The following is a 25,028-nucleotide window of genomic DNA, read 5'->3' on the forward strand; positions in this document are numbered from 1 at the left end:
TTTCAGTAAGAACTAGGACAATTACTAAAATCACTTTCCGATCTCATTAGGCTGGGTAAATCCAAATTCACTAGCTTTGTCTGGAATTTGGGAAATTTTCCTTTAGATGTATGGTCCATCTCTAATTTTGTTCTGCATTTCAGCATTGTGCTTGGTTTTGGTGTATCTTTGTAAAATCTAAAGGGTCCAACACACGATCAGAACCAAATGGCAGGGGCACCTGGGTGGCTCAGTCAGTTGAGCATCTGAATCTTGGTTTTGGCCTGGGCCATGGTCCCAGGGTCATGAAATTGAGCCCTGTGTTGAGTTCCACACTAAGCGTGGAGTCAGCTTGAGATTCTCTCTCTCTCTTCCTCTGCTCCTCTCCATTGCTTGCTCAAGCTCTCTCTGTGTCTCTCAAATAATAATAATAATAAAAGAACCAAGTGGCAGTGTTCCATGCAGCCTCCTCTGTGCTGGCAAGAATTGCCAAGTTTTATGGAACTGAGCTGGTAGGTGGCAAATTTAATTTTGGGGTTGGACTTTTAGGTTAAAAGATAAAAATTTCCCAAAACTCTAGTTTTATGTGGAAAGAAATCTTATACTTGGAATTCCTATGGTAAAAATGCTACTTTGTAAACACATTATAAGTAATAGAAAATAGGTGTATCGTCTGGGTTCCAGCTCGGGCAGTGCTGCAGAAGGATAACCTTAGTAGCACATCTTATCAATCCATCCAGCAAGACATTCACCCTTCTCACAGAGCAGAACGGTTTCCAGAGAAGCTCAGCTCTGGTGTTCCAGAAGATGTTGGCCTGGGGCAGAAGGGACCAGATGGAAAGCAAACCAGATGGCCCCTGTTTTACGGCTTCCATAGACAAAGGGGGATAGGACACAGTTGTGTTTCTCAAGAGACAGTGGGTGTCTCATTAGTTAGTGGATATAGAAAAGGAAGCTGGATGAAACATAAAGGGGATGAAGAGGTACAAACTTCCCATTATAAAATAAGTCAGTCGCCGAGATGAAAAATAGAGTGTGGGGAACGTAGTCAATATATTATAATAACATTGTACGGTGACAGATGGTGACTACTTTATCATGGTCAGCACTGAATAATGTAGAGAACTGTTGAATCAGGATGTTGTACACCTGAAACGAATATACCATTGTATGTTAGTTATACTTCAAAAACCCCCACAAAAGTAGGCTAAATTTACAATCTTATTTGTAAAAAATGTAAAGAAGGGATTTGAGTCTGATGTGTAAGGTCTCTTCTAAATCTAAAATTCCATACTCTTGCCTATAAAAATGTTCCTAATGAAACAATGTTGAAGACGCGGATGCTGGCCTTTGTGCTGTTGCAGACACTGCCTCCGTGGTGGGCGTGACTTTCTTATTTGTGTTTCATTTCCAACCACAGTTCTTTAAGCACACTATTTTTTTTCTTTTTCTCCTCTTCAGGCATTTTTTTTTTAATAGCCTTGATATAACTTCCTTAAGCAAGCATTATCTAGTTCCACTGAATATTTTCTCTTTAGTATCTTATCCTCAAGGTTTTTCTCTGCAATTTTAAATGTTATTAAAGTGAATCTTAATCTTCCTTATTTATATTTATTCTTAGAAACTTAAACTTATGTTTCTTCTAGGAGTATCTTTCATTTTATATTCTTAACAAAAGTTCTTTTGTTTCAACGTTACAAAAAAGGAGATTTTCCTAGATACAACGTTTATCCATTATCAGCCTGTTTCAAGTTTTATATATGTACATGTATACAGATAAACACTACAGTCATGTTTTAGCTTATTAAGATAGAGGATTCTACTAATGAGACTAAGGTTATGGGCTAGGTGTCCAAGTGGATTAGTGAGTTTTGTTTATTTGTCCCATAGCTAAAGGTTACACTCTTGACCCTAATAAGCTACTTCTCAAATGTGTACCTTTTGTTACAAAATGACCTACAAGAATATGGATGGCTCAGTGGAAATCCACTACCACCATCAGAAAACATTCAAAACATATACCCATACAGTACAGGAAGAATGGGCCATTACTCCTACTCTTAATATGGTACTGGTAACTACAGTTTATTACATTTTTAGAAAATTGTCTTTTAATATAACTGCATGCTGAGGGATGATACTTGGAACCTGAATTTATATTCTATAAAATATTATATTTATAATAAAATATTATATATTAAACATATATATACCTTATAGTAATGATTTCCCCTGGGTTTGCCCTTATGAACCAGCTGCAGTTGATCTTGGCAGGATATTCAGAAGGCCAGCCTGGGCTTGTGATTATACCACTTGGTGCTCGAATTTGTTCTGGAGTCTCTCCACAAGCTGTAAGAAGCCAAAGCAATCTTAGCTAATTATTATACTTTAAAACAGAGCACTAAGTAAATCAGTCTTTATTTAAAAAACAAAAAAACCCACAACACTTTAGAGATCAAATTATATACAATAAAATATGGTATTATCAACCTTAAAGAGTTTTTATTATTCTAATAAGATATTTTCTTCCCCTTAGTCAAAGGATCTTATGCTAATTAAGTACACATTTTGGGGAGGCATGGAAGTTTTCAAATTAGATCTCTGAATAACAGTTTAAGAGTCAGGATTACGAGCTTTAGCCATGGATTCTGATCAAGTGATCCATCTATCTTTTTTCAAAACTCACCTTTTAAATTCATTTTCTTTCTTATAAACCACCTATTAAAGTTCAATGTTTGCCAAACTACTGTGTTTAGATCCTTAAAAGTACCATTTTATTTTCTGGATACTTTAAATTAAAAAACTATTATATACATATGTATGTATATAAATAGTCTTCTGGACAAAATTATTAAGGGGAAGCACATATAAACACAACAGTAAGATCCTGGGTCATTAAGAAGTTAGTGGATGACTGGATAAAGACAGCAAAAGAGTATACTTCAAAATTACTGCAAAGGAAGTCTTCAATTTATTCTATGAATATTTCTAAATTTTATTACAGGGTGATAAATGATTCCTAAATTATGTGAAAAATAAAGGCTTGAAATAGTGATTAAAATATCAGTATGTGATCAGATCTGAGTATCGTGAAGAAATACAGAATAAAGTCAAACTACTACCAACACTTTCCTGGTTTGTTCTTGCATTATCTTGAACTCTCACAGTGACACAGTGCACATTTTACCTATCCAGAAGTCAGCAGATAATGTGACAATTTATTCTCCCTCAATTTAAAAAATAGCCACTGGGCTACAAAAAATACATGATGAATGTTTAAGCTTTCAGTAAGATTTAAAACTCTAAAACCTCTTATTCGATGTAATTTCAATATATTAGATTATCTGATTTTTAAAATCAGATAAGAAGTCGAAAATCAGAAGTGAGGAGAGCAGCAGCCAGAGGTACACACAGTTATTAGAAGTAATGGACGCAATTTTCAGAATAAAGTACGTGCTGAACTAAAAAACCACGACAGCTCAGAATATGCATAGTACTGCCTATCTTCCAAAAGGTAAGAGAGGACTGTCCTTTCATACTAATTAGTGGTCATTCGTAGCTAAAAGACTTGTTGAGCGAATAAATGAATCTTTGTAAGCAAAGTGCCTGGTGTAATAGGTGGCCTGAACTTTCATGCGTTTTTGAGTTCTGCTGTTTTTAAATATTAGTTAACCCAATTTGTAGATAGGCAAGAATCCCTATTACAATTATAATTTGTAAAAATGGTCATTTTTTTGATAGCAGAGGTTATATCCATTCAACTTAAGTTAGAATGCCAAGAAGTATATTATGCAATTAAAAAAAATTTATCTATAATGATCAAAATAAAGCAAGCTATATTGCTTAAAGACTCAAACCTTATTTCTATAGAATAACCCAATCTCTGAAGAAAAATCTAGGTTTTAAAAATGTACTTTAGTGAAGAAAAAAATGTTCATGCCTAAAATGGGTCTACCCTGGAATTAGGGAACACTGCACCAAAAGGATCTTGTTTTTAATCACTTAAAAAAAAAAAAACCTTCACAGCATAGAATACAAGGATATATCAAGAGCCTAGTACACATCTTATTGCCCATTCATAGTCAAAGCTTCCAATATTTTTTGTTAAATTTCATTGAGTAAAATTTCCCTTATAAATTTTTTAAAAATTTTGATGAATGATACTCTAGAAAATGATTAAATTTATCCGCATGTGAGCTTACTGAACATGAAGTCAGAGTTTTGCTTTTAACTTTGCTCTAATGAGTTATCACAATAATTAAAGAAAGACATCCAAAGTCATTTATAAGAACTTTTTCTTTCTTCATTATCTCTTGCCAAAGCATTTTGGAGTAGTATGCCAAAGCAAAAACCAGGTAGGGAGAATTTATGGCAACGTAGACAATTGTTAGCCTTTATATAAGTGGATGGACCAGTTATTGGTGAAAAGCTGGAATTTTATTAGGTTTTGGTTTTAAATTTCTCCCCCCTGAATAACTGAGACACCCATAGGTGGTGCTCTTATACCAAAAACTAAGTATGTTATGTTCTGATATGGATGCTCAAAAATACTTCATTTTCATACGACTGCCCGAAGATAAGACACACCACCCATAAGAACGGTTATTTTGAGATTCAGTATTTTACATTTCTAATTCAATAAGTACTTTAAAAACAAAACTGTAGTATCATGTTTCTCCCTTAATTGGTTATGAATACATATTTTGATTTAATTTTGCACATTTGCAACATGACTGAGTTTGGCATTTTGTTTCAGATCCAGCTGGTGGTTTTTTATCAACACATTTTTTGCATGTACAGTACGTTGGGCATATAGATAAATATAATCTAGAACAGCCATAACACATACCTTTCTCTAAGAAAGAGTAAATTCAAATGTTAAAACAGTAAGATTAACATTAGAAACCACTAAAAAAGTTTTCTGTCCCTTTTGGGCTAGGAATTTACATATATATCTGGGTAGATTTGGATTCATGAGACCTAGATGCTATCTGTTCTACCTGCCATTTACTGGCTTTGTCATGCTGTAAACTACTTAACTTCTTTGGGTCTTGATTTCTTTATGTGTTAAAATAAGAAGTTGCTATTTGAATATCTCTAAGGTCTATTTCAGCACTAACTCATGCCCACCCCCATATTCCATCATGATGATTTATTTCCACTACCCTTCTGATGGCTCATCAGGATGAACTCATACATTTTTCCGTATTTTCTGACTTTTTAATTTCTCTTTGACCTACTGAAATCTGATTCCAATTTGAATTCCATGAAAATCTTGCCAGCTGGCAAAACCATCACAGACATCAGTGCCGTACTGAAGGGATGCTCAATTCCCATCCTCCTTGATCTCTCTGGAGTATATGATAGTGGTTTGTTTCTTCTTGATACACTACTACCTTGACTTGCTGACACAGCCTCTCTGGCTCTCCGCCTCCCTCTGACTGTTCTGTTAGCTCTCTAGTCCAGGGCCTCCTTCTTCAGCCAGCTCCTGGAATGCTGGTGTTTGTAGTTCATTCCAAGCCTTCTGCTCTCCTCACTCTCTAGGGAAGGGTCCCATTCCATCGTACAATTTCAGCTATTATCTACAGTTCATGGGTTTAAAATCTCTAATGCAGAGATTCTGCATTAGTCAAATGCCCGCTGGACATTCCAACATCAAATTCAACATGATCAGGATGGTATATTTCACAAATCTTTCTTTCTATCCTATATTCTTAATCTTTATTCTTAGGCATCAACTGGTTAAAGGAATAGTCACTTCATCTAATTCAAATAGAAAGGAAATTTACTTTAGTATTACAGGTGACTTCAAGGATTTCCAAGCATACGAAGTAAGTCAGGCCTAATAGTGACTAAAACTAGAGATTTCCAAGTCAAACTCTGAGAATGCCTTTATCACCTCTTAGGCCTGCTTTATCTCCCAACATCCACCCCAATCTTCCAACTGACTTCCTGTGAGTCCTCTATTTTTTTCATTATTTCAGGGTCTTCTAATGATTTCCCATTTCTAATTCATCGTAACCCTTCAGCTCAAGTACCTACCATCAACTGTAATATCATTTTTTCTTAAATTTATTTATATTAATGTTGTTAATTTTATATCCTTATATTAAAAGATTTGGGGTGACCTATTGTTACAAATCAATTTCATAATACTTAAGCCTCCATCCTCTCACTTATAAATGGGGATTTAAACACTACTACCATCTAGAATGCTACAAAGGCTAAATATAACTATTATGGTAAAGGACTTAGCACAGTGCTTGGATTGCAGTGAATTGTCAATAAATAACAGCACATGATCTATCAAGTCAGACTGGTTGGTAGTAATGCCTTGGAATGCTGTATTGAGATGGCTACTAAGGCTGTGTTCAGACTATTTGGGAAAGAGACACAGATTATTCATTTAGTATGTACTGGCACCATTATGCTCTAGAAAGAATGAGAAATTATGCCGCAATTAACTGGTTATCTAACATGGGCAGAAGCCAGGGTAAGGATGAGGTTAGGATACATACCCACAAAATAATGCTTTAGGAAATTAATTTTGTTTTGAACCACACTGCTTACATATTTCTGCTAGTCTGAAGCTCATCTTTCCAGATTTTGACTACATTCCCAATTTGGGATATACCAAACCTGACCTTCTTTTACCCATGTTTATTCTACCCATTCATTCTGTACTGCTTATCATAATTATTTTAGCCCCAATCTGACCGATTCTTCAGTGAGAAATAGTTTATACGTAACTAGTAGATAGAAGAATCTCGTGAGTATAATGCAAAGTTGTGACAGATTTTATTTCTAGCATGTTAATGATCTGAAGTAATCAGAAGCAGGAGTTTTTCACAGTTTAAGAAAAAATATAAACACTCTATAGAATGGCTTTCCTTTATTGCCAAGTGGTTACTTTACAAGCTTAAAGAACTGCTTGACTTTCCTCTATTTTAATCTATCTTGGGAGGTTGCTCGTACAAATGGGGACATGAAGACATTTTCCTGCTACGGAAACAAAACATTTTAATGAAGGGTATTTCTGAATTATATTCTTATTATTGATGAAGTTGTTCTCCATTAGAAGAAAATGTCTTCAAGGAGTAAGTAGGAAGCCTAAAGGATATGACTGCAAAGTCTGGACTGATTCTAGGTATAAATGCCAGGGGTATTTGACTGTGTTAGCATTTGGATTGATATTTCATCAGGGCTATACTTTGCAAAGCTACATAGCTGTAAGTGATCTGTATCAACACTACTTCTGTCACATGCCCTGTTAGTTTAATGTTTAATTTTAAAGAATGTGAGATTTTCTAAGAACACATATGTAGCATTATGGCAGAAATGACTATGTTTTAGTCTGTTCATTTTGCTTCCTTAATTGATCTCTTAATAACCAGTATCAACTCTCTTAGAATATAAACATCCACAAAAAACATGTGTATCTAATTTACTCTGGTCGGTATTTTTAGATATAAAGAAGCACTCAAGAATTTTGGATGATGATAATCCATTCTCTCTACTCTTGATAAATTTGGAAACAGAAACTCCCAAGTTAAAGAGGTCCCAAATGTTCATTCAAAGGATGGCAGCTTTCAACTTGGACAGCATCTTCTCCATAAGATTATGTAGTGAAGAGGTTATCTGACTGCTTATCAAATAAGAAAGGGAAAATTAGGGAATGAATAGGCAGAGATTCTCTGATGGGAGTTCTCAATAAGATTTTGATATTAGTTTTCAGGCTTAAAATCCAAAGATCTTACTGTATAGTTTAGAAAATGACAAAACTGAGAAAATACTCAAGATTTCTTCATGTTTAACCTGATACTATTCCAATAATCTCAAAGAAAAGCAAAGAATTATGGTTTTTAAGCTAGATTAATGTACTATAGCTATCATCTTTAAATAGGAAGTATTCAAACAACCTCTATTTTACAGGACACATGGCAGAGGAGAGGATAGGATGATTTCAAAATAATGTCAAATAAACTGCCCTTCAACTTGAGATTTCATGGTTTTAAAGCCTGAGGAGAAAAGAAGCAGGCAAGGAAATTTATGATTAGAGCTGAACTACCTGTAAAAGAAAATGAAAACTACAATTTCCTGTTCTACAGATGAAGAGCTGGGTTTCTTTTCAAAACTGAAAAAGGTTGACATTTTAGGACAATAAGTAGAGACTAAAAGCGACATGGAATCTTTGTGCCTTTGGTTTTAATAAATCACAAAACCGAAAAGCAAATAAAAATCAACTGTGCTCACTGACCACCAAAGTAGATAAAATACATATGAAAGGCACAAAAGAGCATGAGGAGAATTCATGGTTTCATGGAAACTGCAGTGTTGCAATAATGAGATATGCTTATTCATAATCCAAGAAACATAAAAACAGCCAGGAGAACATACAAAACAACATACGTAGTCCTAAGTGATATAATACATTTTAAAGTAATTTCACACAATGTATCATGAGGACATAGTGTTACTAAACAGACGCAAAGACCCACACATACAAAAAACCTGCATTACATAAGTATAAAACAGGGAGGGCTTACTTGACTATTAACACAGCATTTCCTTCACAGAACAGAAGTAGGCAGAGCCAGAGTAATGAAAGAGCACATTCCAAATTAGAAAAATTTAATGACTCAATTCTGTAGACGCTAGTCAAGCCAAGGTAGGCTACTATGAAAAGAAGTGATGTGATGCAAATAAAGAAACTGGTGAAGCATAGAAATCAGCTAAGAAGCAAATCCTCCAACCTGTAAAATTTCACTTTACAGAAGTTTCATTATCTAACAAGAGCAGGTTCACTCTGTTTATAAGCAAAAGACAGCATTTATAGTCAATGGTGGTCACTATCATTTGGCTGTCTCATTTTCAGAGTACAGTATTTTATAAAGATTAGCTCCATTATGTCTGATAATACAAAAGCAATGCCAAATGTTGAAAACACTACTGAGAAGAATTTAATTCCAATGGAAACAGATGTACTTAAGAAAAAATGCCATCTCCAAAATAAGAAAAGTGGTAAGCAAATGGTGACTACTAAATGGGCGCATGGGATGAGAGAAAAGAATGATCCGGAAAGCTGACGAGGGAATCACAGGGTACGTGGAAACGAGTGTGCCAGTGCAAAAGCAGTACAAGGCACCAGGACATGGAAAATTAGGATATGTAGATAGATGATTAGCATGCAAACCAGATACCTGCTGGTCCAGTTAATTTAGGAGAAGGGCAGCAGTTTGAAACTTAAAGGTTAATTATGGTGCACAAGGCTGAAGATGAGATTCCTGCTGCAAGTCAGAAGTTTATGGTTCATGAGTTGAAGGCCTGTAAATACAATCAAAATGAGGAGTGTGTGGTCAGGCCTGTGGATCACATGACTAATGATAATGTTACTGCCTGTCGGGTACTTCCTTTTAATTCTTAGTATTTAATTCCTAGTATTCTTTAACTCTTAGTATTATTATCCCTATTTAACAGAAAAGAACACAATGGGGGCAGAGAGAAATTAATTTTCCCAAGATCACAAAAAAGCTAGTAAGTGTCACAACTGGGGTTTGAACCTAGGCAACAGGCTTTGAGGGACACACTCTTAACCACTAAGACACACACCTGCCCTAGAGCTTCCTATGATACTTGAAACAATTATCAAGGAGGTGGAGGGAGCTGCCTCAACAGAATTCTAGTAAAGATAAAAGTAGTCTATTTTGGAAAAAAGAACTTTGGTCCTGTACTAGCAGACATTAAAGGTTTTAAAGCACCTAAAGACGGATTCCTATTTAGTACAAATCTATGTAGTGACTGCAGGCAGGACTAATCTGCTTCTAAGTCTCTTTGGAATTAAGACTTTATAAACTCTATTCTAGGACCTACCTTTTATAATAAGAAAAATATACATGTAGGGGTTAATTATAGGTAAGATGTTTAGGGCATGGGATAAAACAGCAGTAAGAGGATGTGATGAAGGCTGAAGGAGACATTTCAAAGGAAAGAGGAACAGAGAAGGGGAAAAGCAGGGAAGGCTGGGGGACTAATGGAAGGTGGTAATATTCTTAATGTTGGACAGTCAGAGTTTGGGAAGCAAGCATGTTGAGTAGGAAGTCTATGGGCCACTGAGCCCAGTATCAGGCAAGTACCAGGCGAGCGTCAGAATCTGCAGATGAATGAAGTACAAGAGGGTCCCTCTTCAGACAGTCCCATGTGACACAGCTAAGCCCTTGCAACCTCCCCAGAAGACGATGGTTAGGAGCCCATGGTCAGGAAGAAATGACTTTAGTTTGAAAGTTCTCTTCTTACAACTTGACTGGGTGTGTTGCCCATCCCAGTGTTTTGATTTCTTTGACCTTTTGTTGCGCAGATTCCTTGAATACCTGGTATCTGAGCTGAGCTCTCACATAACATAAATGTCAGGACAGTCAACACGCTGAGGATGGACAGAACTGGAAGAAGAAAGAGACTGGACATGGGTAGAATTCCCTTAGAATTACTTCACGCTTCATTCCAATGTTTTCAGAAAGTCAGAAAACTAAACTTCTCTTTTTTTATGGAAACAATTACTAGCACCCTAACAGCAATATTTACTAGCTTAAGATGGGAAGGATTTAACTGTCATTTGAAAGGTAAGAATCAGTACAGGCAGAAAAGTTTGTATCAATCTATCGCTTACACTCAGGACTCTCATTATTTTCAAACCTATTACCAGAAATCACACATTTCTACTACAAGTAGAATATTATAGTAGAATATTTCTACTATGAGTAGAATATTATAGTAGAATCCTTATAATTAAATGAATATTCCTTTTCATTAATGTAGATACATAACAATGAGTGCAGCAATATATTTATTCATGTTAGTTTAAATATGTTTTTTGAGGACCAAAATATTTCATGTGGTCTTCAGCTCTAAACAAGGCAGGTTGTCCAGAACAAACAATGATCAAGGGAACATCGCAGTAAAAAAAAAAAAAAAAAAAAAAAAAAAAATATATATATATATATATATATATACACACACACATATATTTTTTTTTTAAAAAGTCAAGAGGCACAAAATATGGAAAAAGGAGGAAAAATAGGAAAAAAAAAAAACCATACAGTTTTTCCAGTTCCAAAATGGTCATAGCACAATATGAATAAGATAAGGAGAGTACCCTTAATAGAACTATCCAAGTAGCTTTACCCTAAAATTTCTAAGTAGTAAGAATAATTCTGAATTTTGCTAGCAAAGTGTAAGATAAGGTAAATGGAGAAGACTCAAACTTTTATACCTTTTTTTAAGGGCATAAAAGGGCAATTTTCTCCTGTATGGGCATAAAAACTACTGATATGGTACCTACATTTCCCAATTTTAAGTACTACAGAAGAGTCAAATGCTAAGCAAGCTACTTCTATTTCCTGAATGGGAAATAACATTAATTTTGAAGTTTACTGTGATTCTTGCTGGAAAAATAGAAGAAGCAGAGCAGAAATCAGCACCCGAGCAAACACATATTGGCCTTGATGCTCGTGATGTTCTAAGCCACCTCTCTCAGCTCTGACAGGGCTTTTTATATACTCACATCTTTTTCCAGGAGTGTCTTAGTGTCTTGTCAAGAGTGACACCCAGCAATAAATATACTACCCGGAGTGTGTTTAAGAGAGGAGGAAAGAAGAACTACCACCTACTTTGTTCTGGATACTGTATTTCCAGTACTGCGGTTTAAGATCGCACCCCCCGTTTTACGGAGCTATTAGTCAACTGGAATCCCAAGTCCGTTCTGCTCATCCACCAAGTGACTGGCTCTTGCACAACCGCTGCACAGTGCCTCTAATTCAAATTCATGCCTCAGCAAAATCACAAATAAGTCACATGCTATCTCACTTTGAAGAGTTATTCTCCAAGTAGGAAAAGAATTATTCTCAAAGTTACAGAGTAGTAGAGAAAACATCAAACCTTTGAACGCAATGTGTTACATCTTCACAGGATCTGGCTCGCTCACTCAAGTGGTTGAGTTTCACTTCCATCGTCTAAAGTGTCACACACTTCTGTCACATTACCACCTGTTCTATCTATGGTCCTGGTGCTCACGCTTACTGTTTTAACACTGTTTCTTATGATAATATAATATAAAATTATTCTATGTAATAATCTGCTATAAATATGCAATTGTTCAATAAAGACATGATAATACATGAAATATTATTACATAATACAGAAACAGGCTTCACACAAAATATTATATAATAAAACATCATAAATAATATTTAATTATATACTATGTAATGCTACATATAAAAGTACAATACATAAAGTTATATTACTATCATTACTTTCTTTTCTAAAAGTTTCAAGGAATGCTCTACTCCAGAAGCTAAAGCATTTCATGAATAAATACTCTGAAGGCAGGCAATGCTTTTAAAAATTAACAGTATCTTAAAACATGTCCATTATTTTTTAAAAAATGAACTCTGTCTTGTATTCTCGACTCACTTTATTCATTTGAAAGATGGTTTCCTGGGTTCACATTAAGTTCTATTTTTTTTATATTCTGAAATCCTAAAAACCCTAATGGGTTCAGTATCACCTAAAATATAATAAACTTTATTTCTTTTCTCCATTTGAAACATGGATAAAAGACACACCATACAATACTGGTCAAAAGAACTGGTGAAATTCTTTTTAGGAAGTTTAGGAGGAAGTCCAGTATTTGCTTGAATAATTGAAAATAATATTAAAATCACAAATGAAAGGTACAAAGACCACTTACACCTGCTGCTTTATTCATGCAACTTCTCTATATTTAAAAAAATAATTATAAACTGCTATCAAATAATTAGAGTTTAGGCTTTATTTCCTTTCAGAAGATCTGAAAATTCTAGGATAATAAAAGTGTTATCAGACAGGATGTTCTTCCAGGGAAACTTCAAAATACTGCATTACAGTATTTAAGCCCAAAATGGTAGCTAAAAACAAAAGTCACTTTACAACAGTGCTCTAACACTAATGCAAAATATTACTAATTAATTTGTAGGCAAAATAACTGCAATTTAGAAAATAATATATCCTAATTAAAAAGGCCACAACTAATTATTTGTTTTAAAAGGGTTATAGGATCAGCAGTATGCTAGGCCTCTGAATACCATAATAGAAACTATAAAATGCAAATATACAAACACAAAGGTAATGACTTTAATAGAATAAAAATTCTGACGAAATAAAGGGAGGACAATACTTAAAAACTATTTGAAGTCATTCACTTATATGAGGACTTAAAGATACAAAACAGATGAACATAAGGATAAGGGAAGGGAAGCAAAAATAATATAAAAACAGGGAGGGGGACAAAAATTAACAGACTCTTAAATACAGAGAACAAACAGAGGCTTACTGGAGGGGTTGTGGGAGGGGGGATGGGCTAAATGGGTAAAGGGCATTAAGGAATCTACTCCTGAAATCACTGTTGCACTATATGCTAACTTGGATATAAATTAAAAAAATAAATAAAAATTTTCTAAAAATGTTAAAAAAAATATTTGAAGTCTATTTTATACACTCTGGTAATTCAGTTAATATGAACAAGGCTTAAAAAAGAAATTTCCTAAGTAGATATTCTCTTTCTCAGCTCCCAGAAATGCAAGACAAAAAAAATCCAAGTTAAATGTAAAGTAGACTCAAGACAAAGCTAACCTCAGCTACCGATGTTATAAGGTAGGCATTTAGAAGCTGTATCACTAGTGACTTGGGAATAATGTGTTAATCCTCATATGTAAAAACGTTCTATTTGAGAAAGCAGCAAGATCCAACATCTGTTCCTATTAGCAACCAGAAAATCTTCTTTAAAATTCAGGGTAGTTTTGCCTAACTATAAAAGAAAGCCAATCTCATTCTCTCATTCTATGCAATGCCACAACTCTCAGCCATGAATCAAAAAGAGAAGTAAACAATTACATTTCCGAACAGTCTGGGGAAAATAAAAGGTTGGGACTTTAAAAGAAATACGATAAGAAAAAAGTTTAAAGAGAAAAACATGATCACACCCAAGACAAGTGTTCTCATATACTGCAGACAGCTGTGTAAACTGGTATTGTCCTTTTTGAAAGAAATCTGTCAAAAAGTTTCTAAATTAAATTATTTATGACCTTTAATACACTAATCCCACTTCTAGAAATCTATGCTAAAAAAAGTCTTAGAAAAAAAAAAAGGCTTGCACCATGACCCAGACTAGGAAAAAACCATTGGAAACAATCCACCGATATGTTTAAGAACATTACAACATAGCCACTGAAGGGAATTTTATACAGGTATCAGAATAATGATTATGAAAAAATGTATTCTATAAAATGTTCAACAGAAAGGGCAAGAGACAAAATTAGTTATAATTCAAATGCATATACAATTATTTTTAATATATGTACAGAAAAAGGACAGATGAAATAAAATACTATTATTAATTATACTAATAAGCAGAGTTAATGGGTGACTTTTTAAATCTTCCTGCTCTTTTTCCATGTTTTTCTAAATGTTTGATGAACCTTGCATAATGAGTAAGTAAAATTTATGAAAACAAGTAAAAACCTTGATTTGGAAGTAGTTAAGAATAGGGAGGGCATAACCAAATTATTTGTAGAATTATTCTGATTGAAATAAATATCACAGATCATAAAGTTTAAAGTAGATAAATTTAAAAAGTCAAATAGACTGGTTTAACTTACGTAAAGATCTTGTTATTAATCAATCTCACCTAAGAAATGTCTCATTCTATGCAAATGAGCAGTTAAGTTAGCTGTTTTAAAGATTTAGACATTTAAAGGAGAACAGGAGACATTTGATTTACACATTTTTTAAAAAGAACACTGAAATAGTATTTCTACTCTATCAACATATACAATTATTTGACAGTTCATATGATATAATTTCATGATTTTCACATATTATTAGATTTACAAAAATACCATTTGTCTTTCTCCTTCCTCTATTGTATATATGAAAGCAGATTTAAAATTCTGGACCATGAAAAGTTCTAAATAAAACATGTATAGAAAATAAAATTTTATCCAGTAATGCTTCCCCATTTTAAAATCATCTGATATATACTTTTTGATAATTTATGTTTTCTTATGCCAATACTTATAAGAACCAGCAAAAAGACAAAGACTTCTCTCTCTGGGCAAATATTTGAGGAGAAGGAAGACAAAAATGAATAGAATTATTGGAAATAGAAACAAATTATCCCGAAGCCTAAGAACCAAAAATACACTGTCAATCAGAAATTAATCATTCCTATAATTCATATGAATTCTCAAGATTCATATTAATAAAATAAAATTAAGTACTTAGTGCTATTCATAATGAAATATGAAAAATAGTGTCATTTACTACTCACTACATATTGTAAATAGGTCTTTCATAAACTCATTTTCTCAATTAATATGCTTATTATTCACTATAGGATACTACATTAAGACAACATTACAGGTGCATTTTGCACATATCTACTTCCTCCATTAAAATAAGTTCCTTCAGATAAGAATGTTTTACTCATTTCTTATTCCCACCCTTCTTGGCACAAGGTCCACAGGAGCTTTAATACATGTTAAATGAAACTTAATTCATTACACATAGGGTGACTTTTAAAAAAGCTGTTTATTTATTTTGAGAGAGAAAGAGAGAGCAAGCAGGGGAAAGAGGGGGCAGAGAGAGAGGGAGACAGAATCCCAAGCAGGCTCCACACTGTCAGCCCAGAGCCCAACATGGGGCTTGATCTCACTAACAATGAGATCATAACCTGAGCCAAAATCAAGAGTAGGATGCTTAACAGACTGAGCCACCCAGGCGCCCCACACACAGAGTGACCTTATATCCTGCACAGTCCTGGACAGTCCTGGTTTTGTCTGTAGTACTAGAATAATAAAAATAGTGTTACTTTTCACTTTGAAAGTGTTCTGATTTGGACAATTAACTATGTGGAAACACTAACTGTAGGCAAATTAAAATTATTTCTAAAACTGTCAGTACAATTTCCAAAAAGCACAGAACTAGACTGGACAAGAGCACGGAGCACCATCAAAGAGAGTAGCAGAGGTAATATGAGAGCAGGGATGAAGCAGAAGCCGCCTCTGCTGCTTGCTGGTCTCAAGAGGAAGCAAGTCCTACATTTAGAGATTCTTCCGAAGGCTAGTTCTCCATTTAGACCAGTGCTGAAGGAGCTCTCATTTCACCTAGAGATGCACAGAAGTCAGAGAGCTTATACTATACCAAGTATTACATCTTCTATAGCTGCACACTGGGCAAAGCAAAACCACAGTGAATCTGTATCTGAGGGCACCTTTTGAGACAGCATCCATTTATTTTTTTAATGGGATAACTGGAATAGATTTCATATTATTCTTTTTACATAGAAGAAAGATTTTATAAGAACAACCTTCAGGAAAAACAATAAACCATTAATAAGGTTTCACTGACCTCTGAAATTAAGCATTTTATTGATGTATAAATTTGATGCATAAACATTTCATTAAAATACACATTTTGCTATCGGCTGAATTGTGTCACCCTCCCCAGACTCCTATGTTAAAGTCCTAACCTCTGGTACCTCAGAATGTGACTGGGTTTGGAGATAGAATCTTTAAAGAGGTAATTAAATTAAAATGAGGTCATATGGGTGGGCCCTCATGACTGGTCCAATATGACTGGTGCCTTTATTTATTTATTTATTTATTTATTTATTTATTTATTTTTAAATTTTTTTTTAACATTTATTTATTTTTGAGACTGAGACAGACAGAGCATGAACGGGGGAGGGTCAGAGAGAAAGGGAGACACAGAATCTGAAACAGGCTCCAGGGTCTGAGCTGTCAGCACAGAGCCTGATGCGGGGCTTCAACTCACAGAGTGTGAGACCATGACCTGAGCCGAAGTCGGATGCTCAACTGACTGAGCCACCCAGGCCCCACTATGACTGGTGCCTTTATAAGAAGAGATTAGCACACAGATACACAGAGGAAAGACCATGTGAAGATCCATGGAGAAGATGGACACCTGCAAGCCAAAGAGAGAGGCCTCAGAAGAAACCAACTCTATCAACACACTGATCTCAGATTTTAGCCTCCAGATTTGTGAGAAAATAAACCTATCAAGTCACCTAGTTTATGGTACTTAGTTATGACAGCCCCAGCAAACGAATACACATTTCTAAATATACGTCTGAAATACAGAAGTAGAAAATAAACAAGATAAAAAGAAAATAAACAAAATTAATATATGCAAAACTACATATTCTAAGTGCTGAATTTTTAAGCTGATTTTTTTTTTCAAATAGGAATCTATTTAACGGTAATTTTGATGTCCAACAAACATCAAAGCTTGGTGGCTTCGTAGTCTAATTTCAAGCAAACATAAAAATTATGAAGTAGAATCTAATCTTGATGAAATGAAGCAAAATTCTGAGCCTAATACTAAATCTGTCGAAATTTCCATAGCTCTCATACTCCATATGAATCTGCAAAACTCAGAAAACAATTATTTTGTAAATTACTACTGCATATTACAAAATAATGCATGGTAAAAGAAAATCCCATCCCAAGGGCAAGAAAGGACAACTGGGTTTTTCTGTAATAGAGAATAAAAAGTTCACTACAATGGTTTCAGATTCCACTTGAAACTACCTTTGAACTACAAATTGTTGAATTTTGGTATAATAGCAAAGAAGAATATTGTCACAATTATCTGACAAGGCTGTTAAAAATACTCCTCCTTTTACCAATTACACATCAGTGTGAGACTGGACAGTCTTCATATATGTCAAACAAAATAACATACTACAAGACTGAAGGCAGTCTTTTCTACAGATCTTTTTCTACAGATCTAAAAATCCAGCTATATTCCCTTAAGCTATTCTTTAAAGACTGCAAAATTATAAATTCTTACTGATGTTTGTCTTGAAAATTCATTTTTTTATAGAATTATTTTATTAATGTAAACATGCAATAGATTCATTACTATTATTTGCAAGTAAATTAATGCATTTTAAAATAATTTCTCAGTTTTAATTTCAAATACAATAAATATCAGTAGCTAGAACCTACATAAAAAAAAAATTCTTTGAAGTCCTTGTTATGGACTGCATTGGGTCCCCCGTCAAATTCATTTGTTTAAGCACAATTTGTCTGTATTTGGAAATAGAGCCTTTAAGGAGGTAAAATGAAGTTAAATGAGGCCATAAGGGTGGGATGTAATCCTATAGGACTTAGGGTCCTTCTAAGAAAAGGAAGAGACACTAGGGACCTCTCTGAACACAGATGAAATGCCATGAGAGGACACAGAAAGAAGGTGGCCATTTGTAAGCTAGGAAGAGAGATCTCACCAGAAACTAACCGTGCTAGCTCCTTGGTCTTAAACTTATAAAATCTGGAATTATGCAAAAATAAATATATCTGTTACATAGGCCATTCAGTCTGTGTATTTTGTTATGGTAGCCCAGGCAGATTAACATGGTCCTCAATGTTTTGGAAAAATAATCGTAATTCTCATTAGCTATTCAAAATAGAAAAAGGGACAAAATCGAAGTTATTTTTTAAATAAGTTTATTTTTGCTTGATGTGTAGAAAATCATACAGAACTCAAAGACAAGAGAACAGTGAAACAAACTAAGGCACTCACTTCCATTTTTCAGAAAACCACACTTGTCAATGCATTTGGCTCTGCAAACTAACTCTTAGAGCTCCTAAGTCTACTAAAGTTTTCGAATATAAAATCAGACATAAAACCAAAGAGAAAACTGTCAGTTTTACTTCATCTGAGGAAAAAATAACCAAAGGACAAGATGACATGAGGAAATCAATCAGAAGATTGATAAATACACAAAGTATAATTTTTTTAACCACATAAAACTTATCAAGACTAAAAGGAAATAATAATATAATTAATACAATGGTAAGAAATTCTATTTCACTAAATGCAACAATAAAAGATTTTGCTCTCCTAAGTAATTATAGTTGACACAGCAAAAAAGAAAACAAGGCTGTGGAAATCATGTTAAGAACGAAAACTATAATAGTAATAGACCTTTATGTAATTATTAAGTTATAAAAGCTTAGATGAATGGGAGAAAGTGCATTTGCTTCAACAAGTTTCTGAATTTCACGGATACAAACATGTTGTTGGGTTGCTTTTTAAGAACATAAATTGTGCACTTAAGAACAACAATTTTATGCATAGTAGTAACTCAAAAAAATAAAGAAAAATGCTTTTCTAAGGCTCTAATACTAGAAACAGACTCAAAATTACATTTTAATAAATTTCATTTCATGTAACTTTGTGTGGAAAGAAAATACTAATGCAAGTCGAGCTAACTTTTTTTTGGTTTAATGTTTATAAGAAAAAATAATTATGCCGTCTGTATGGAAGAGTATAATCAATCCAGGGGCATGCAAGTATCAACTTTATCTTATGAGAATTTCTCCATGTTCCAGTTACTTCATTCCTTATTACATGCTGCAAAAAGCAGTAATAATTTTTATAGCCAAATATCACTTTGTAAGATACCAGGTGGCTTTCAATATTTACCATATAAGTCATGCATGAAATTTAAACATTACAAAAAAATGACTTACCAGTTGACACTCCTGAAATATGCACATTTTCAGAATGTTCTGCAAGAGCACCATTTCCTAAAATTAAACACAATAATAAACTAATTTCCAAGATAAAATTTATAAAGTTTTTTTCGGATTCTACCTTTAAAAGAAATACAACTACATAGAGCTACTTGTAGTGTTCAGGAACTAAAATCTCTTATGATAATCTTCAAAACAATACAATGAAGCCCCAAATTATAACCGTAGTAGGGATAACAGAACATTTTGGAAATCACAACAATGTGGTATTATATACATGAAGATCAAATTTATAGATCTGATTAATATCAGGAAAAAAATTCTATCAAAAGAGAACTCAGAACTACTATCAGAAAAGAGAATCACATACTTCTTCAAAACAGCATCCCACCAAGAGCATGCTCAATTAGTCCACAATGCGCTTACTGCTTAATGGTCATACGTGTTGGTACTTAAAAAACAATAATGTCTTTCTTGCCTTGTCTTCTAAATCTTTCAACCTCTTCTCATCAACAATTCTAATGGTTCTAAGAGTAGGGACAGAATTACACCCTATTTTGGTATCTGCTGATTTCCTGCACTTCTTACCACAAAGATGGGCACATGGAAGCATTAAAATAACTGAAATAAGTTGCTGAGGGTCACCTCAAACTCCCATTTAAAGTGCTGAGGATATTTACTCCTTCAATTAATGTGAACAGTGTCCCTTCAGGTATTCTTTTTTTTCTTGTACCTATTGCTCATCTTTACTTGTAAAGTTTAGTCTCTCTCTAATCATTAGGTCGATTTGGCATCACAACAGCTCAGGAATCCAGCTGTAAGAGAAAGAATTCTTGCAGTGGGGTAGAGGAGGAAGCTAGGTGGGAGAAGGTTAGAGGGCTAAGGTAGAATTCTGACGGTTGACAAGAGTAGAGACAATAGCAAGCATGGTAATTAACAACTTGTCTTTCACAACCATCACATTCCTGTGATTGCCTGATTATTGTATAGCACCCTGCAATATACTAGGCTCTGGGAGAGCAGAATCTGCTTATTTGGCTCACCATTGCATGCACAGTTCCTGGAATAGAGCAGGTGCTCGAAGAGCTGATGAATGAATAAATGAGGGAGGTCATGATGATGAAGTCAAATCATACCAATTAAGCACTTGATATATTGTGTGGCGCATAGCACTGAACAAGTATTCACTTTTGTAATTGTGTAAAATATGCTATTATCAAAGGAGAAAATAATAGTCAGAAAACAACCTTTCAGCTCAACTACAGTGATAGCCTTCAAAATGAAAATAAATGTTTCCCTCCATTAAAAATGATACAATGGAAATGGAGACAAAGGTGTGTAAGCTGTATTTAGTACAAAAATAAATCTGATTATAGTTATTTAAGTATTGTACATTAATACTACAGAAACCACGATTTATTTTTTTCAGCAATGTTAAATGCTACAGACATAGAATTGAAACTAGAAACCCCCACCTATTTAACACTTATAACTTATAAAAATAGGTACCATAAATAAAATGATGTAAAAACTGATTCAATAAAATCAATAAGATTTGCCAAAGGTCTGTATAAATTGCCTAAAGTTTTGCTACTCACAAACAGGTCAGCAGTACTGGCGTCACCAGGAACTTACTAGAAATGTAGGCTCAGGCCCCACCCCAGATTACTGAATCAGAAGGTACATTTTAACAAGATGCTCCCCCACTCCCAGAGATTTTTATGTAAATTAACATTTGAGTAGCACTGGTTCAAACCTTCTACTTATATATTAGAAACAACCACAAATTATAACTGTGTAATCTGTGACCCTAGGTTTCCAATATCCTTAAAGTAGCATATTAAATTATCCTCAGGAGAGTTTTCATATTAAATATATTTCATACATTGATTTTTTTTTCCCCCCTCAATTCGGTAGGTAGACTAAGGCAGAAAGAAAAGAGTAACATAATGTAGTATTTAAGACTGGATTCTGAACTGGATTGCCAGGATTCTAACACCAGCTTTACTTACTTACTTGCTGTGCAATTTAGGCCAAGTTACCTAACTTCCTTGTGTCTTAATTTCATCTCTAAAATAGAGAAGATAATACCTATCTCAAAATGCTTAGTAAACTTCTCTAAAATAGAAAAAAAAGAATTTAAATCTCTATCAGTATGCAAATGAATAAACTAATATAACCTTATAATAAAATATTCAATAAACTGAATGAATTCTATATGTACTAACTTGGAAAGATATGCACATTAAGTTACATGTTTCAGAATAAGATTAAAATATGATCTGATTAGAAATATGATCTAATTTTAACTAAAAATGATGTATGCAGAGCTAAATGTATATATTTACATAAGCATATGATATACATATGTATATATACTTATATATATGTTAAAGAGTCTACGGGTATATATAAATTGTGGAAGAAAACCCCTGGGACTGGAATTAAGGAGGAAGACACAGTTTCTATCCTTCAGCATTGACTGAATTTGTTATAACAGGTGTGGATTTCTTTAAAAATTTTAGGAGTATTCCTAAAAACACAGGTGAAGAGATTATAGTTCATTTCCCACCTTTGTAAATAAATGGAAGTCTGATAAATATTTTGAAATATTATAAAATATTTTAATTTCATAAACATTAATGATTTTAAAACTGATAAACAATATCTGAAAACATAAAACATGACACTGCTAATTTCTCATACATTTACTCTACCTTAAAAAAATCCTATTTAGAAGTTAAAAAAAAATCAATGATTATTTCTGTTAACATAAATAACTTAATTTAATTAATTTAATTTTATTTTATTTTATATTTTATTTCAGAGAGTGCAAGCAGGGGAGAGGGGCAGAGGGAAATAGACAGAATCTTGAGCAGGTTCCATGCTGAGTGTGGAGCCCCATGTGGGGCTTGGTCCCAGGACTCTGAGATCATGACCTGAGCCAAAATCACAAGTCAGATGTTCAACTGACTGAGCCACCCAGGTGGCTCCTCCCCTTTCTTTTTCTTTTTTAATTTTTTTTTTTTTAATTTTTTTTAACGTTTATTTAATTTTGAGACAGAGAGAGACACAGCACGAACGGGGGAGGGGGAGAGAGAGAGGGAGACACAGAATCGGAAGCAGGCTCCAGGCTCCGAGCCATCAGCCCAGAGCCCGACGCGGGGCTTGAACTCACGGACCGCGAGATCGTGACCTGAGCTGAAGTCGGGCGCTTAACCGACTGAGCCACCCAGGCGCCCCTCTTTTTTAATTTTTTTAACTCACTAATTGACTTACTTTTTAATTTACACCCAAGTTAATTAGCATATAGTGCAACAATGATTTCGGGAGTAGATTCCTAATGCCCTTTACCTATTCAGCCCATCCCCCCTCCCACAACCCCTCCAGCAACCCTCTGCTTGTTCTTTATATTTAAGAGTCTCTTATGTTTTGTCCCCCTCCCTGTTTTTATATATTTTTTGCTTCCCTTCCATTATGTTCATTGTTTTGTATCTTAAATCCCTCATGAATGAAGTCATATGACATTTGTCTCTTTCTAACTAATTTCGCTTAGCATAATACCCTCTAGTTTCATCCACGTAGTTGCAAATGGCAAGATTTCATTCTTTTTGATTGCCAAGTAATACTCCATTGTGTGTGTGTGTGTGTGTGTGTGTGTGTGTGTGTGTGTGTGTGTGTGTACACACAGACTACACTTTATCCATTCATCCATCGATGGGCATTTGGGCTCTTTCCATACTTTGGCTATTGTTGATAGTGCTGCTATAAGCACTGGGGTGCATGTGTCCCTTTGAAACAGCACACCTGTATCCCTTGAATAAATACCTAGTAATGCAATTGCTGGGTTGTAGGGAAGTTCTGTTTTTAATTTTTTGAGGAACCTCCACACTGTTTTCCGGAGTGGCTGCACCAGTTTGCATTCCCACCAGCCATGCAAAAGAGATCCTCACCCCTCCCCTTTCTTATAATTAACACTAGAAGTAAGTGAGCTACTTTACATATACTGCCATTCTACAAAAGTATTTTTACAAAGATGACAGTTATGTAACACAATTATTTCAATATTATAAACAGACAGCTCCCACAAATCAAACTGCACTCTCCCTAATGCCCCTCATCAGTCCCCAAGAGAAGAAAACTCCACACATAGAAGAATGTACATATGCTATCTTCTCACTATAACCACAGTGTTCAAATGCAGCCATGCTAGATGTTCTCACAGCAGTCCCTTTTAGAGGTAACATGTACTAGAAAAACATAGGGTCTGATAAATCATTACTTCTATAACTATACATTAATAGCTAATTAATTAATGGATCAGCTAATAAACTAGAACTCCTAATAAAGAGTTTTCAAGCAGGAAAAAGTTATTATCACCTAAATCAGGAAATAATGTATTACGGCTTAAATTGTTTTTAGCCCCACTAACCAAATACCAAAGTTATCAATCTCCTCTATTTATTATTTTTCTTTCCAAAACGAAACATGGTTTTGTAGTTTTTTACTGCAGTCAAATGAAAGAGAAAGAATCTTCCAAAAGTGATCCTGCTTTAGAAAAGAGGCCACATAAGGAGGTGAGTTGGAGCTGTGGAACCAGACTCCCCGCAATCATCCCCAACTCTACTATTTATTTAGTCATGAACCTTAAATAAACTACTTCTCCTAAGATGTGTTTTCCTCACCTGAATAAGCAGGATGTCATCATTAAGAGAATGCCTAAATGTACGGTCTGCATCCTTATTGCTTTGTAATTTTCTGTTTATTTGTGCTTATATTTAAGAACTGAAGTTCTTAAAGAATAGCTAATAAATAGAGCTAAGATTTGACAGATATGTGCCAGCCAAATCCTAAGTGCTTTACAAGCCTTCCCTCAGCTCATCCTTAAAACAATACTTCCTTTTAGAGATGAGAAAACCAAAGCTTCTAGCAATTTAGTAATTCTTTCAAAAAGCTAGTAATTGGATGAATTGAAAATTCAAATCCAGACACTAAGAAGTTTGTGTTCCTTAACTTTTTAAAAAGAATTCAGAATGAATGTATTTCTTGTTTACAAAAAAATAGTACTTAGCTTTCAGAGTTAAAACCTGCCTGCCACAGCAATTCCAGTTTGTATGTTGGAAAGTCACTGGTTTAAAATTTAATGAGCAGCATTTACAAGTAACTTATATACTACTCAGCATCCTACAATTTCATTTTCTATATGCACTGAGAGCAGTTATCAAACATAAATACATATATATATACACACAAAAGCAAACATCATTCCTATTTTGCTACCATATGAAAGGGAAAAATCCAAAATCCTAATAGGGTTTACTAAACTCTCCACAGTCCAGTTCTATCTAACTACTGCAAAAGCTTCATCTCTTGTGATCCACTCTTTTTTCTTCTGTTCAGAAATACTGGATTTCTCTTAGAAAAGTGTCAGCTGTCTCTTCTCTTTAGACTTTCCTT

At 34.3% G+C, this 25,028-nt stretch overlaps 1 protein-coding gene across 2 annotated transcripts in view; it reads right to left on the minus strand.

Annotated features, from left to right (window-relative positions):
* The window catches only part of LRP12 (LDL receptor related protein 12), a 74,125-nt gene that overhangs the window by 18,567 nt on the left and 30,530 nt on the right, over positions 1 to 25,028 (minus strand). The window contains exons 2-3 of one of the 2 annotated variants that reach the window (XM_019467883.2): positions 19,569 to 19,625; positions 2,193 to 2,328 (exon numbers count right to left, since the gene is read on the minus strand). In XM_019467883.2, the coding sequence (XP_019323428.2) occupies positions 2,193 to 2,328; positions 19,569 to 19,625 (193 nt within the window). The remainder of the gene's footprint in view (positions 1 to 2,192; positions 2,329 to 19,568; positions 19,626 to 25,028) is intronic. The other variant, XM_019467884.2, reaches the window with a different exon arrangement.

This window comes from Panthera pardus, unplaced genomic scaffold, assembly GCF_024362965.1.
Source record: "Panthera pardus isolate Hobbes unplaced genomic scaffold, ASM2436296v1 HiC_scaffold_7, whole genome shotgun sequence".
In the NCBI taxonomy this organism is placed as follows: domain Eukaryota; kingdom Metazoa; phylum Chordata; class Mammalia; order Carnivora; family Felidae; genus Panthera; species Panthera pardus.